Here is a 15,891-nt window from a genome sequence, read left to right on the forward strand (position 1 = left end):
GACGTGGACGTGAGGGCACCGGCACCGAGCAGGATTCGGACGTCCCTGCTGCTGCTGCTGGGGGTGACGGACGATTGACGCGCAACGAACGCAACGCAACGGCAGTGCTCGATGTTTAGCGTTCAGCGTTACATCCCATGTATAGCCGCATTCGACATCTACCGGTGACGCACGCTGGTCCGGTTGCAGAGTAGCGGCTAGCGGCCAGTCAGTCGAATTTCATGATGCCCACCGAGAAGACGAGATGGTGATGAGGAGGATGGGGATGATGGTGATCATGACGACGATGATTGTGATGAGGAAGCTTCATCCGCCAGTGCTTCTTGCGGACGGGCAGCAGGCGGAGTGGACAGAAACCGTATCTACTCCAGAGTGCTCGTACGCTCTTTGCTTCCTGCTCTGGTCGATGGCTTCTGCCGGTTGATTGCTCGGTTGGTCAGTGGCTGCTGCTGCTGCTGCTGCTGCTGCTGCTGCCTTCCCGCTCCGCTTGTTGGCTGCTGCTGCTTTGCCGCTCCTTTTGCTGGCTGTTGCTGTTGCTGCTGTTTTCTCGCTCTGCTTGCTTTCTGACCGCTGCTTGCTCGCTCTGCTTCCCACCCTGCCCCTCCTGCTTGGTTGGGCTGCGGCCACAGCAGCAGCAGCAGCAAGCGGACAGACAGCCAGAAACGCGGACGGACAGACGGACGGGCCACGCACTCGGTCGGTCGGGGTGTGTCGTGTCGGTCGTGTCGGTCGCACACACACGGAGACGAAGAGAGGACGAGCACACATCACATCGTATCACATCACATCACGCAACAGCCGTGGCAGTCCCAGACGAACGCGGAAGGGATTCGAGCGGGAAGTGGTTGGCCATCCCTCCGCTGCGTCTCTGCGTCTCTGCTTCCTGCTCGTCTCCAGCCCGCTTTCGCTCGTTGCACGCCGCCCGTGACTCTGCGTATGGATATCATACACATGTAAGGACATCGAGCACTTGCCTCCTCCTCATCCCACCCACTAACCCCTACCTACGGTACTCTAGCACCTACCTCCGGTACTTGCCTTCCGGTACTCCATCTACGGTACCTAACTCTACTCTACATACTTCTTACCCACACGTTGCCTAGTACGCACTCGACCCGGTTGCCAGCTGTGGCTCTCCTCGCCTAGAGTGCACCATCTTTCGTGCCTGCGTGGGGGGAGGGAAGCAGCACCTGGAAAAAAGTGCTCCATACATACAGATACCAGGTAGCTCCGGCCAGCCAACTCCGCGGCTCCAGTGAGATGGATATCCGGCGATGGCGGTGGTGGAGGGCGGCTCTCTGGTCTTTGCTGAGTGTTCCTCTTCCTCCCCGTCGGCTTCTGTAACTATCATAGCACCTTGCGCTAGGCACGATATGTCTCCGTAGCGTGCTGTAATGTACGCATCTCCACCGACCAAGCAGTACCCTGCATACCGCCCAGAGTCGACTCTGCTGGGCTCTCCTCTCTCCTCCTCGGAGCATCACCGCCATCAGCATCATCGTGGGTCCTAGTTCCTAGCCTGGAGTGGTTAGCTCCTACAGCAGCCACTCTACTCTACACTAGCTACCCTAGCCCTAGCGCACCCCCCCCCATCGAGCCCTGACCGGGGGACCACCCTCATGCCTCAGCTGTTCGGTCCTGTCACATCGCACATCTTCCAGCGCCCACGATCTGCAGCCAGCTAGGCTCGGTGCGGGCTTGGTTGTTCGATTATTTCGCGCAGGTTTTCTGGGCAGAACGTTCATTCATCGTCGTCAAGGAGAAGTTGTTATGTACTCTTACATGGAGACACCGGGAGTATGAACAGTACATATTATGATTCCTGGGAAACAGGGCACCGTTTGTATGTAGAGTACATATCGTCAGGGTGTTGCCGTATGTATCCTGCGGCCCTGGTCCGAGACTGCGCGGAGCGAGATTCGAGAAGCGTGCTCGCTGCTTAACTGCTCTCCTCTAAATCCAAAGCATCGTATGTGCTCGTCGAACGTGTCTCTCTGTGTCTGTCCGTCTTCGAATGCAAGCCCGAGATCTTCAAGTGCAGTAGAAAAAAAGAAGAAGAAGCAAAAAAAAAGTAATGTGTGCGGATGAGACGTCGACGATGGATCGGCTTTTCTGTGCCTTGAACGAACTCGCTCCCACCAGAGGGCACCACCACCACCACTTCACATCCACCACCACCACCACCACCACTTTCATTTACTACCACCACCACCATATTTACCACCACCACCACCATATTTACCACCACCACCACCACTGCCACTACGTATCCATAGAGTAGGTAGTGCTAGACATCACCGAAACTTCCCCAAAACCCTCGCGCTACACACGCACGATCGTTGTAACTCATACAACCACATCCACCCCCCCCCCCCCCACCCCCCGCCACCGCCGCCACCGTTGGGAGGAATCTAAACAATATCCGCCCTGTCGAACCACCTCAACCACCGACACACCCCCACCCCTACCCCCCTTGATTTACTCACTCACCTCAAGAGTACTTGATCCGATCTCCCCTCCGACCACATCACTCACACCCGCACTCCTCATCATCACCACCACCACCACAATTACCACCTCTTCCACCTCTCAGCCAGCAGTTGAGAGAGCTGTGACCCGGCCCCGAAGCGTGGAATTCCACGAGCCGAACCCATCCAACCAAACCAACAACCGACCGACCGACCGTCCGACCGACCGACCGGCCAACCACCAACCTGACCCACTACGACCAACCACACGGCCGCACCGAACGACCAAACCCCTCCTCCTTCGCGATCCTACCAACATATTTACCTACTCAACTTACTTACTTGCCTATCCCCTACCGCTACATACAGCTTTCGCACCCACTGGTAAGGAGCAATTGCTTTCTCTTTTTTTCTTTATCGGCCCGTATCAATCGTATCGCACTCTGCACTCTATTCGTCCTCATCTGCCTGCCTGTCGGGCCAGCAGCACTGTTGTTGTTGTTGTCGTCGCCGTTGTCGTCGTCGGGGGTTGCTACCGTTGTTCGAACTTACGCACAACCTAAATACAATCCTGCATCAGGTACTTTAAAACGTTTGGTTGGCTATCTACAGTCCACAGACGGTCCGCAGGAAGCTTGCCCGTTTTTATTGCAGCGCGCGCATTCTGCCTGCTGCCCTGTCTGTCTGCCTGACTGCCTACCCGTTGTGATGTCGCTGGATCCATTCCCGTTCCGCTCCTGCTCCTGCTCCTACTCCTCCTGCTCCTTCTGCTCCTCCTCCTGCTCCTCCCGCTTCCGCTACCTGCCTACTATACATACCCGCTGCTCGCCATCACCGGCACGTCTGTCCTGCTTGCTTGTCTGCTTGTCCGCGCTGTAGTAGATGAATGAAACGAGACGAAGACGAAGAAGCAGAAGAAGAAGCGATGGCTAAAAGTTTCGAGCGACTGCAATAGATTTCGTCATCTTCTCCTCCCCGTGCATACCTATTTAACCTGGTTACGAATCACGACGTCAACGGTCTCACGATAACGATAAACCCCCTCCCCCTTCGCTTCGCCTCGCATCGCATCGCTTCCCGCCGGTGTAAAGGTTAGAATCCTAAATCATCCACCCCCCCCCCCCCCTCCCCAGACTCAAACGTCCATTCCGGACCGTTCCATTGTGGGTATGAGGGCCGTCTTTACGAGAGCTGAGAGAGAGAAGAAGACGAATAGGAATAGCAACTGAGAGAGAGGTGTAACTGACAGGTCCCCCGGACTGTTGCATAGCGCCCCCCTCCCTCCCCCGGCACGCATCGACCGTTGAAGGTTCGCCTCCCGCCTCCCGCCTCCCGTTCGCACGGACACCAGTCGTCCGCGACCCGGTCAGGCATCGTGCGCGCCTGTCTTCCGGAAGACTCTGAACGCCCCTTCCAGCACAGAATGCGACTGAGAAGACGACGATCGTGAAGAACGAGAAATGCGGAGCACCGCACCAACCCGGAACGACCGGCTACTGCCGCTTCCACCCACACTCCAGCCCCTACCACAATTGTCGCCTTCACTACTACCTCCATTACCCGTCGACGATCACCACCACCATACCCAAACCCAGACCCATCCCCACCACGTACACTATCGCCAGAACCAGAATCGCGGTGGTGGCGACTGTTCGAATCTGACTTCCACAAACACCTCGCGGCAGACGTCGAACGCTTCGATACACTCGATGCCTTTCAACGCTGTGAGCCGCAATTCCACACCTCCGACTCCGCTGTCGTCGCCAGGGCTGTTCCGACCGCCATCCCACCAACTGCTGCCGCAGCTCGACGGAACCGAGGAACCCGAGAAGCAGCACCTACACCCCTCGCAGTACCGCGCCGAAGAGGTCCGCGAAACCAAGGAGCTGGAAACGGACTACGACCCGATATCGGGCAGGAAGACGATCAACCACTACGCCATCATCAACGAGATTGGCCGCGGCACGCACGGCAAGGTCAAGCTCGGGTACGACCTTATCCTTCGCGAGCACGTCGCCATCAAGATCGTTGAGCGTTCGCAGGGCCGCCCGCGGCTGGGTCGCAAGGGCGACGGAGGAGAGGGCTCCGAAACAAAGATCCGCCGCGAGATTGCGATCCTGAAGAAGATACGGCATGAGAATGTCGTGCGGCTTCTGGAAGTCATCGACGACGACCGGAGCAAGAAGGTCTACCTCGTGTTAGAATTCGTTGTCAAGGGCGAGGTCGTTTGGAGGAATACCGGCGACACCGATGTGATTCGTCGCGACCGTCTACGCCTCAAGCGGGAGATTGCCGCTGCACGCGCGAAGTCCGCCGCCGCGAACGAGAAGAGTAATTTGAGCCAGCACGATGGAAAGCGGAAGAAGCATCGGCGGAAACGGACGAATACTTCTTTCTGGTCGTTGGAGTTTGCGTCTGACTCGGATGACGTGGAGTCGGACGAACCGACGTCGGACAGCGATTCGGTCATCAGTTTGGCGGAGGATGAGGAGGATTGGTTTGTTCCGGCGATGGAGATCGAGGCAGCCCGCCGATGTTTTAGGGATACTGTTGTCGGTCTGGACCACCTGCATTGGAACGGAATCATCCACCGAGATATCAAGCCCGCCAATCTGCTGTGGGATGACAACCAGGTCACCAAGATTTCCGATTTCGGTGTCAGCTTCCTGGGAAGGCCGATGCGCGAGGATGCCGACGAAGGAACCGAAGAGGACGAGCCCACGGGATACGAACAGGATGAGTTGGAGCTCGCGAAGACGGCTGGAACCCCGGCGTTTTTTGCTCCGGAATTGTGCTCAATGGGTGAGTTGAGCTCTTTTTTTATCCTTTCATCTGTTCACGTATCGTAATGCACTTTAAGATTTCGCGCTGCTGTTGGGTCTCCGTCCGCTAACTGAAAAATGCCTGGTCTCAGATGCCGCCGCTGCTAAGGTTCCGATCACGAGTGCTATCGATGTCTGGGCGTTGGGAATCACGCTCTTCTGCTTCATCTTCGGGCGCCTCCCCTTCATGGCGGAGTCCGAATTCAAGCTATTCAGATGCATCGCCGAAGAGGAGCTCGTCATTCCCCTGCGCCGGATCCGGCCACATAAGCCAGAGTTGGCGCCCGACCACATCTTGACGCCCGAGGAATTGGAGGAATATGAAACCGAGGCCGTTGACGAAGACCTACGCGATCTGATCAAGCGATTGCTGACCAAGAACCCCAGCAAGAGGATCCTGTTGAAGGAGGTTAAGCGTCACCCTTGGGTACTCCAGGGCATCAAGGATCCCATCGGCTGGGTGGACAAGACGGATCCGGAGCAGACTTCTCAGGGTAACAAGATTGAGGTCACCAGCGAGGATGTCGAGACGGCCGTTTCAGTTCCGAGTATTGTCAACAGGGCGAAAACCGCTATCCGCAAGGCCGCTGGTAGTTGGGTCAAGACTTTGCGAAAGAGGGGGAGCAGCACGGTTAGTATGCGCGACTCCAAGGCGAAGCATTTGGCGGACGTTCCCAGTGGTAGTGGTGGTGGTGGTGTCGGAGCCGGCAGTAGTAAGCAAGGTCAGCAGAAGACGTTTCTTAGTTCTACCGATAAGGATGGTGATCCAGAAAAAGAATTGCAATGGATGGGAGGCGTGGAGGAACCGAGAGAAGACGAAACGCTGAATCCATTAGCTCCAAGCGGCACAAATTCCAATTCAGGATCCTCCGATACAGTCACCGTGCAAGCGCCGCAGAATGGTGGCGAGAATGAGTTTCATGATCAACAATGGTCTTCGGGCGTCACGGGCAGTCAATGGACGCAAGCACAAGCTCCACCTGTGGCCGACAAGCGGCTCAGACGGAAGCAGTCGATGAGTCTACTCGGATACAACATCTTGAGACGCCACTCGTCGGTTTCGCACGATCCCAGTCGTTCCGTCAGGGCCAATCACAGAGCTCCGACCGAAGCGCCTCCGACCAGTCCTCAGGACGACACCCCTGCGAACCTTTTCAAGGCGGAAAGCACGGCGGCTCTCGCGTCGCCCTCGATTTCGAGGAGGGTGGTGCGTGGTACAAGGAGCGATGACTTTGCGCGCGCTGGCAGGAACAAGTCCATGTACGACGACAGCGGTCTTTTGACGGCGAGGGGAGTTCTCAGTGATGCCCTCCACCCCAAAGCCAACGGACCGGATTATGACACACTGCCCACCGGCAATCCCCAGCTCAGGAGTATCTACCAGCCACTCGACGTGGAGAATGGGATGCTGAACATTTGCCCCAAGTCGCCTGACTCGAACATGAAACAGAAGGTTGAACGACATCGCCGCGAGGAGCAGGAGCAAGCGAGACGTCGACTGGGCAAGGTCGATCTGGATGACGATCAGTTGGATCAGCCGTGTCCGCCAAGTCCCGATGACGACGCATCCCCGCAGCGGCTGTACGGCCAGGAGAACCAGCGGATGATGCTTGAGGAAAACGAGCGCCAACGATGTACATCATCTTACCGAACCCCAGACGGCTGGTCGCGCGAGAGCTTCTACCATCCAGCGAGAGACTATCCGACTCCTCCGATCGCCATGGGATCACGTTCGCGCGGATACTTTGATCCTCCGTCCCCAAAGAGTCATGCCGCCTTGGTTTCGTCCTCTAGTGACGAGAGATTCGTTACCACTGCCGGATCCAGTCTCACGAATTCCACCAGTTTCCCGAGCATCGCAACCGACCCGTCTTCGGTCTCGTCGGACATGTTCCTCAGCCACTACTCGCGTCGCGGATCCTTCGCGCCGCCTGACAATAGCTTCGACTGCGGCGACGACGACGACAGGTTCCGGTTGATGCAGGCCCAGTCGTGCGGACGAAAGATGAGCGAGCTACTATTCCAGCACGAAGAGGACGACGAGGATAGCGGATCCGATTCCGAGGGTGGCTTCGTCATGAAGGATACGCGGCGACCTAGACGCGCAAAGAGCGTCATGGTTGGAGACTTGGCGCGGAAGAGCGACGAGGCTAAAGACGCGGCTATCAAGAGGGGCACTGCTACTCGCCCACGGCATCTCACTCGTGCTTCCGGCAGCACTAGCACCGTTAAGCCGGCTGCTGACGCTTAAACACTACCACCACCACCAGGTGTTTCGATTCTATTCCGCCTCTTCCACCGTATACTCTCGATTCCTTTTGTACGTGTGTGCATGCGTGAGTTTATCCCCTATGTGCATGTCTATGTCCGTGTCGTTCAATTTCATCTTATCGCAGCGGGGTTGTTTTTTTCTCCTTCTCTTTCATCAACACCCCTAAACAAATGAAGTGACGAAATCTGGGAGGAAGGCGTTTTTCCTCTTCTTTTTTACCTGTTTACTGTTTACTGTTGATTATTGACTGTTTCCTACCTGTTTCCTGTTTATTATTCGAGATTGTTTCCTTGAACAATTCTCTTTTTTTTTTTTTTTTTTTTTGCCTGCGGGTGTGATATACCCGCTGTTGTTTTGTTTGACTGGGCGGGCGGGCGGGGGGATCTCTGGGGGGAGGGGGATCTTAGGGGGGGAGGGATGGTCTTTTGTAGATGTCTCAAGTCTCGAGTCTCGAGTTGGAGTTGGGAAGGGAAGGGGCATTATGTGGGGAATGTGGGGGTGGGATGGGGGGTGGGATGGGGGGAGGAATATTGTTACTTGTTACTTTTTACTTTGGTGGCTGGCTGGGTGGCTGGGTCGTTGGTGGTTGCATTTTATCATAAGGAAGGGACATCACTGAGCATTCATTGGCATTGGGTTTTTTTCTTTTCTCTTTCTTTCTTTCTTCCACTGTTTCTTCCGTTGTTTCTGCTTGCTTGCTTGCTTTATTTGAAGGAGGGTTGTGGGTTGTGGGTTGTAGGAGGATTGTGTTGCTATGATGTTTGAGTACTGTCTGTCTGTTTCTGTCTGTTTCTTAGATTGGAACGGAGTTGGTGAGGTCTTTGGGTATTTGTGTATTAGGGGTATTAGGGGTATTTGGGGTATTTGGGGGGTTTTGCATGGGTGGGGTGCGGTAATGAAATCATGGGGGAGGGGGATTTTGTCGATTCTTGAATTTTGATCGTGATGATCGTCGTGGGCGGATGTGGTGTGAGAAATCGTGATCGTCGCACTAGTTATAACAGACAGAGTCACATGCCACATACCTACTCTCCACGCCGCCCGAGGCGACAGAAAAGACGAGGAGTCGGTATCCATCCCATCCAGCCATCCCATCCAGCCAGGAAACGCAGCCTACTTTGCAATGTTTGCAACGGAATGGCAGGCCGGCGGCAGCAACGCTGTGGCCTTCGATATCTACGGAGTACAGACAAGACCGAAGCCATGCTTCAATGATGCTGCTGACACGGGAAAGGAAAGGTAACTGGGACTAGATTCACCAGACAGTTGAGGGAGACGGGAGGGAGACGGAATGGAGACTGAAAGGAGATGGAAGGGAGACGGAAGGGAGGTCAGATTCAATGGACCGCAACTCGGAACGCAACTCGAGGGCTAGGTAGGCTAAATAGGCTAGGTAGGTAGGCATCTGGAGTGATGCGGAACTCAACCCCAAGCAAGGCTCACCACCACACCACCACACGATGATGAAGAAGACTATCCTCCCCCAACAACAGAGCAAGGCGATACGTCCATAATGTACGCTCTACGAACCGCTAGCCTACATAAACAAGCCTACATACATGCCAGAAGGCGACAAGACTAGCCAGGCCAGCTGGCCAGCCAGCTCATCACATCAAGTCTGCAAGCGCACTAGATACATAGGCAAACGTCTAAGCCTACCGGTACCGGTATGGCTGGGACTGGCTGGGACTGAGCGGAAGTCTGGAAGTCTGGAAAACGTGAAACGACAAGACAAGACAGTCCTGTGCGAAGCCTCACCTTGTCTCTCGGAGCCGCCAAACTCGGAGCGGCCACAGTCATCGCAGACCCCCGGGGGGCGGCAAAGAAAGAAAAGAAGCGGAAACCCCTCGGCCCGGGCTCACCATATGTGTGGACAGATGGATCGCGGTTGGAGAATGGAGGATGGAGGATGGAGGACCGCGGCTTGAGCATGCGGATAGGTACGGTACGGTGCTCAGTGGTGTGGGTGGGGAAGAGGCACGAGTTCCGGCCAGCTGGCGAGGGGACAAAGTCCATATGTATAGGTTAAGACCAAGAGGCCTACACAACTACGACGCGGAGTGCGCTGCCATTGTTGCCATCGTAAGGGCGCTGGAAACGGCGGCAGACCCTGGAGCGTGGCACCGTCTTCACGGACGCCGGCCCAGGCAGCAATACCTAGATATTGCGAATGAGGTCCCTCGACGTCGGCCTGGCCAGCAATATGCCATGCCATCCAAGCAGGGGAATGGCGTGCCAGAATCAAGTACCTAGTGGAGAGCTCCGGTGGTGTCCCGCCCACGCCACGAGGTATAGAAGGAAACGAAATAGCAAATGAAATGGGTGAGCCAAACTCGCGGCGGAAGAGCCAGACAGACAACATGGAGTAGGTACATAGAATGGCTCCGGCAAGGTGACGGATACCGTATGGACGCCCCTTCCGATCCGGCATCTTACTGGCACATCTCGAGAGGCGGATCAGCGACGAGAAATGGAGAGAGGCCTAGGTACATACATATCAGTGGTCATTGTCGCGGACCAAGAATCTACCTACCTCCGGTACGACACTACGTACGTAAGGGGCCCCCAGAAAAGACCCCCGAGTCGCTCCCAGCCAATGCGCCAAATAACACCTGAAGTGGATCAAGAAGCTGGTGGTGTAATAGACCAACCAACCAAGCAATCGCGAGAGCACTTTTTCTAACACTGCTCGCGGTGGAGAAGCCGGCAGAAAGCCAGCAGAAAGCCATAAGGTATGGGCGAAGGTTGGGAAGCAGACAAATAGAAGGAATGAGAGGTGGTCAATAGCGGAGCTGTTCGCTGACGAGCGGTGCAGCGATGCGATTTTAGGGAAGGAGTGCGATGGTTCGCCATAGTCTGGATAGATAGGCTGCATGCGAAATAAATTGAAGATCTCTCTCTCTCTCTCTATACACACGCCGCTCACTCGCCACAGTCAGAAGTTGAATACGAAAAATGATCAATCGAGCGCTCGAACCCCTATTCCGAGATGTAGACAGCAAACCCATCCGACACAAGCGCTCGACTCACAGCTGTGTGTATTTTTCAATTGTGGCACTTTTTTTTTTTGTTGACTGCGTTTGTGCGGTGGTGCGTTGTGTGGGGCAAAAAAAAATCACACTTTAAACTTCAACTTGTAACCATCACTCACACACCCCCGCCCCGCACCGCACCGCCGCTATCCACATCCCCGCGAATCAACGAATCAACGAATCAACGAATCGATAAATCAACGAAGCGAGCAATCAACGAATTGATCAAATCGAGAAGAACCGCGAGCTGCAAGCAGCAATCATGGCGCCCCACAGTAATTACGAGGAGGATGGCGACCTCGAGGAGGAGATCGATTTCTCTGGTGGGTTTTATCATCTCTCTCGATTGAGGACGGGGCAAGGATTGGGTGATTGAGGAGGGCCAAGGGCTGATGAACTCCGGCAGATCTCAAGGAGCAGTACGAAGTCCGTCTCGACGAGGGCCTCGACACGTTCGTGGTCGTCGACGGATGTCCCAGCGTCACCGAGGAGAACAAGCCCAAGCTCGTCAAGTTCCTGTGCAAGAAGTTGAGCGACGTCGGAAAGGTCAAGCCCGATAGCGTGTTTATGCCCATCGATGAGGCGACCGGGCAGACTGAAGGGTGAGTTTGATGGATGGGGGTGGTGGCGGTGATGGCGATGGGTGCTGATGGTGCATGGCAGGTATGCGTTCGTCGAGTACGAGACCCCCGAACAGGCGCAGGCGGCGTGCAAGAAGCTCAACGGCATGGCGCTCGACAAGAAACACACCATCTACATCAACAAGCTCACGGACATCGAGCACTTTGGGCGCGAGGGCCGGGTCAAAGAGGAGTACGAGGAGCCGCCGATCGAGCCGTTCGTCGAGCAGGAGCACCTGCGTTCGTGGCTGTCCGAGCCGAACGCGAGGGACCAGATGATCATGTTCCGGGGCGAGAGCGTCGGTGTGTTCCTCAACAGGAAGAAGGATGCTCCCGAACAGGTGGTGGATCGCGTGCACTGGACCGAGAGCTTTGTGCAGTGGTCCCCCATGGGAACGTACTTGACGTCGATCCATGCCCAGGGTGTGCAGCTGTGGGGTGGTGCGAGCTGGAAGAGGATCAGGAGGTTCGCGCATCCGTTTGTGAACCTTGTCGATTACTCGCCCAACGAGAGGTATCTCGTCACCTGGAGCAACAAGCCGATCGTTATCCCCGATGTCATCCCGCCCAACTTCCCGTTGTCGGTCGATGAGGATGGAAAGAACTTCATCATCTGGGATATCAAGACTGGAAACGTCGTCCGTTCGTTCGCCAGCATCGACACCCCCGAGTCCGCCGACAAGGGACGCAAGAAGATCTCGTGGCCCAGCTTCAAATGGTCGTCCGACGACAAGTACGTTGCGCGTGTCGTGCCCGGCCAGTCCGTCCAGGTATACCAGACTCCGGAGATGACGCTGCTCGACAAGAAATCCATCAAGATTGAGGGTGTCGTCGACTTTGAGTGGCAGCCGGCCGTTCCCGTCGCCGGAAAGGGCAAGCCCCAGGCCGAGCAGCTCTTCTGCTACTGGACTCCCGAGATGAACAACCAGACCGCCAGGGCTGGTCTCATGAGCATCCCTAGCAGGGAGATCGTGCGGACACGGAATTTGGTCAACGTCTCGGACTGCAAGCTTCACTGGCAGAGCGAGGGTAAATACCTTTGCGTCAAGGTCGACCGTCACACCAAGACCAAGAAGTCCAACTACACTTCGCTCGAGTTCTTCCGTGTCACCGAGAAGAACATCCCCGTCGAGATCGTTGAGCTGAAGCAGGTCGTCGTCAACTTCTCGTGGGAGCCCAAGGGTGACCGCTTCGTGTTCATCACCACTGACGAGGCCGTCGCCGGCGCCATCGTCGCACCCAAGACCAATGTCCACTTCTACGCACCCGAGAAGATCAAGAATGGTGTCGGCGAGTGGATGTGCGCCAAGACGGTTGAGAAGAAGAACTCGAACGCCATCTACTGGGCACCCAAGGGCCGAATCGTGGTCATCGCCACCGTGCACTCGCAGCAGAGCTTCGAGCTCGAGTTCTGGGATATGGACTTTGAGGGTGAGAAGCAGAAGCAGGAGAAGGTTCCCGCGAACAAAGAGCTGGCCTGCAACATCATGCTCATGTCGACCGCTGAGCACTACGGTGTTACCGACGTCGAGTGGGATCCCACTGGACGGTACGTGGCTACTAGTGCTAGTGCATGGAAGCACCAGGTACGTACAGATTCTTCCACCCCCGCATTGTCTCGCCGCGGATATACTGATGATTGTCTGTGACTGTGACTGCAGATGGAGAACGGCTACCACCTCTACGACTTCAAGGGAGCCCTCCTCCGCGAGGAGCACATAGAGCGCTTCAACCAGTTCCTGTGGCGTCCCCGCCCGCCGACCATGCTCAGCAAGGAGGAGCAAAAGACGATCCGCAAGAACCTGCGCGAGTACTCCCGGCAGTTCGACGAGGAGGACGAGTTCGAGCGCGACACGGCGACCAAGGAGGTGGTCGAGGCGCGCAAGAGGCTGCTCAACGAGTGGATCGCGTGGCGCGAGCGCGTCGAGAAGGAGCTCGAGCGCGAGCGCGCAGAGGTCGGATGGACCCCGCCCGTCAAGGATACCGACGAGGAGGACGCTGTCGTCGAGGAAATTGTCGAGGAGGTCATTGCCGAGACAGAGGAGGAGATCCAATAGATGTTTTTTCTTTTTCGTTCTTGACGATGTGCACGATGTGGGATAAAAATTTGTGTATTTTTGAGTTCTGGTTTCTTTGTTTCTGGGGGGATTTGGGAGGATTGGGGTGAATCGATGGTGTTTGTTTACAGCTTAATGAGTGGTTCGACCTGGTGCTTTGTGCTCTTTGATTGGACTTTGCTTGATATGGACTCAATTCATCTGGACGGATGGACGTTGCTTGACACAAACCCAACCCAACCCACCTAGACGGATGGACATTTCCTTGCAACTTTCCCATCTCCATCTGATGTTTGTTTACAGATTAATGAGTGGTTCGACCTGGTGCTTTGTGCTCTTTGATTGGACTTTGCTTGATATGGACTCAATCCATCTAGACGGATGGGACGTTGCTTGATGCAAATCCAACCCATCTACCATCGTAGGTAGACGGATTGACATTTCTTTGCAACTGTCCCATCTGTTGAGTTGGATGTCCGGAATGTATAGGACGACGACGGTAGCAATGCTGACAGCCTGACTGATAGAAAGAATGCTGACTGAAGATGGCAGCAGCGAGCAGCGTCTTCGGCCGGCCGAGTATTTGGTCCGGTAGAGTAGACACACACGGGCTCGATATAACTAGCCTTGATATTTTTGTTTTTTTTAATCATTAATACTTACGACCCACAAGCTAGATCATAGAAATATACATACTCTGGTTCCACGCCGCTGTCCAACCCAACCTTCATCGAGCGGCTCGATGTGGCATTCGAAACTGCGATGCAAGATTTCTGCATCATGTGCGATCACTCGCAGAGCGAGTGATGTAGTGTGCCAGACCCTAGCAAAAGTTCGAAATGAGGTGGGGAACCACCGCCAATAACAAAAACAAAAACCTTCACCACCCCTCGGTGGATGGCTTGGAAACAACCCGGGAATTGAGCTGGTGTTCAGGCTTCATCCCTCCGCTAGGTACGTGACCGCTAGGTCACGTGGGGGGGGAGGGGGGGGGTTTCTGTGATGGAAGAAGCGTTGGGTAGGTTATAAACTGGTGTCGTGTCCAACTCGAATTTCATCGAGCGGCCCGTTGTAGCTTTCCCTGCCTTCCGTCTTGGCCTTTCCCGATAATATATGAACGCACCAAACAAATAACACTAGGAAATGACAATCGCTCCCTCGACTCGTCCGTATTCCGCCGCGAGTCCCAAATCTGCCTCGCCGCCTCCTGCCGGTCCAAAAGGAGTTGCCACGAATGGGGCTGCAGCGAGGAGGAAAAACGGGTGTTGTAGAGTACTGGGAGAGCTGTCGGCGGAAGGAGGCAGCGAGAGGTGGACATATCGGCGGGAGGAAGCCAATGGGGTTAGTAGGTAGCACTAGCGTTGGGGGGTCTACCTGCTTCTGCTTCCTCTCCATCTTCTTCTTTCTATCATCATCATCATCCAAATAGACGATCAACCCTCACATCTTCTCTTTCCTCCGTGTATGCTTTCCTCTAGATCCCGCCTCCAGCCTGGAGGGGTGACCCGGGTTCCTCAACTTCAGCACCCTCCTCCTCCCTCTCTTCCCGCTCCCTAGCTCTGACTCGGACACCTCACTTCCTGCATCTTCCTCATTGGCCTTTGGGATCTGCCTGTCCATATAAGTGGAGGAGAGGAAGCCGAGGATGGCCTGGCTGCACCGCTCCTCTGCGAAGAGGTCTCGGATTTAAAAGCGGTACTTACCCCTTCCGTCTCCCCCCGGACTTGTACCCATAGTATATTTTGCTGACTTGTGCAAGTTTAACTCTGATCCGCCCATCGACCACCACCCACCGTCCTCCGTCCTCTGCTCCGAGTGAGATTCTGTGTGTGCCGCAACGGCGCCGACGCTTTCTCCCTTCCGGGACGCCCAGCCCAGCCAGTGCAGAGGCTTACATCCTCTGCATAGGCCGCAGACGGCGGTGCGGTACACGCCACGCACAGCGAGCGGAGGATCTCTGTTCGGATCCGTTCCGACGGGTCATCGGCCATCGGCCACGCGGAGCCACGCACGAGCAAACACGCCACACCATGCGTACAATACACACCGCCGGAGAAGATGCAACCGCGTCCACCGCCCGAGAATGCCAGCCTCCAGAGTTGCGTCTCGAGCCTCCAGAGTTGCGTCTCGAGCCTCCAGAGTTGCGTCTCGAGCCTCCGCCGGCCGCGGCTCGTGCCTCGACAGGAGCGGCTGACGCGCTAGCGACACTTGTTGGAAGGTAGTCGAATGCGCTTGTTCGAGGGCGGCAAGAAATGGAAGTGAAGTCACGGGAGACGACCATGTGCGGTGGAAAGCGTCGGTCGAGATATCTGAGCTCCTGAGCTCTTGGTTGAACAGAAGTGTAGGTAGCCTGGTTGTGCTAGACTGCCACGAGAAGCACGGATGAAGTCGGCCATGCTGATTATTGTGATAATAGTTGGTTGGTTGAGGGCCCCTGTAGGCTGGTGGGCCCGGAGCTGGAACGCCGGCGGCCTGTGGTCGTGAGTGCGGCGGCACGATCTGAAGGCTGAAGCTGGAGTCGACGGACGTCTGAATAGACTTTTGGATAGACTCTCCTCATTCCTTGGACAAGCCCGAAAGGGTCAGGGCCATAAGCACGAGTGCCTTTAACGCTCAAAGG

At 55.7% G+C, this 15,891-nt stretch overlaps 3 protein-coding genes across 3 annotated transcripts; 2 read left to right on the forward strand and 1 right to left on the reverse strand.

The window, feature by feature from the left end:
* Positions 1–192: 192 nt before the first annotated feature.
* Positions 193–985, reverse strand: BZA05DRAFT_169055 (uncharacterized protein). Its single transcript, XM_051479182.1, has one exon. The coding sequence runs from the start codon at positions 766–768 to the stop codon at positions 307–309; it is 462 nt and encodes a 153-aa protein (XP_051343199.1). The 5' UTR covers positions 769–985; the 3' UTR covers positions 193–306.
* A 3,192-nt stretch (positions 986–4,177) lies between these two features.
* Positions 4,178–7,541, forward strand: BZA05DRAFT_424108 (kinase-like domain-containing protein; the record flags this gene model as incomplete). The annotated part of the gene is made up of 4 exons (XM_051485901.1): positions 4,178–4,720; positions 4,961–5,270; positions 5,383–7,180; positions 7,232–7,541. The coding sequence occupies 4 exons, from the start codon at positions 4,178–4,180 to the stop codon at positions 7,539–7,541; spliced, it is 2,961 nt and encodes a 986-aa protein (XP_051343200.1).
* A 3,159-nt stretch (positions 7,542–10,700) lies between these two features.
* Positions 10,701–13,595, forward strand: BZA05DRAFT_348465 (eukaryotic translation initiation factor eIF2A-domain-containing protein). The gene is made up of 4 exons (XM_051481233.1): positions 10,701–10,917; positions 11,001–11,196; positions 11,258–12,800; positions 12,876–13,595. The coding sequence occupies exons 1-4, from the start codon at positions 10,857–10,859 to the stop codon at positions 13,269–13,271; spliced, it is 2,196 nt and encodes a 731-aa protein (XP_051343201.1). The 5' UTR covers positions 10,701–10,856; the 3' UTR covers positions 13,272–13,595.
* Positions 13,596–15,891: the final 2,296 nt, after the last annotated feature.

This window comes from Tricharina praecox (genome assembly GCF_024521635.1).
Source record: "Tricharina praecox strain CBS 144465 chromosome Unknown BZA05scaffold_3, whole genome shotgun sequence".
Classification (NCBI taxonomy): Eukaryota; Fungi; Ascomycota; class Pezizomycetes; order Pezizales; family Pyronemataceae; genus Tricharina; species Tricharina praecox.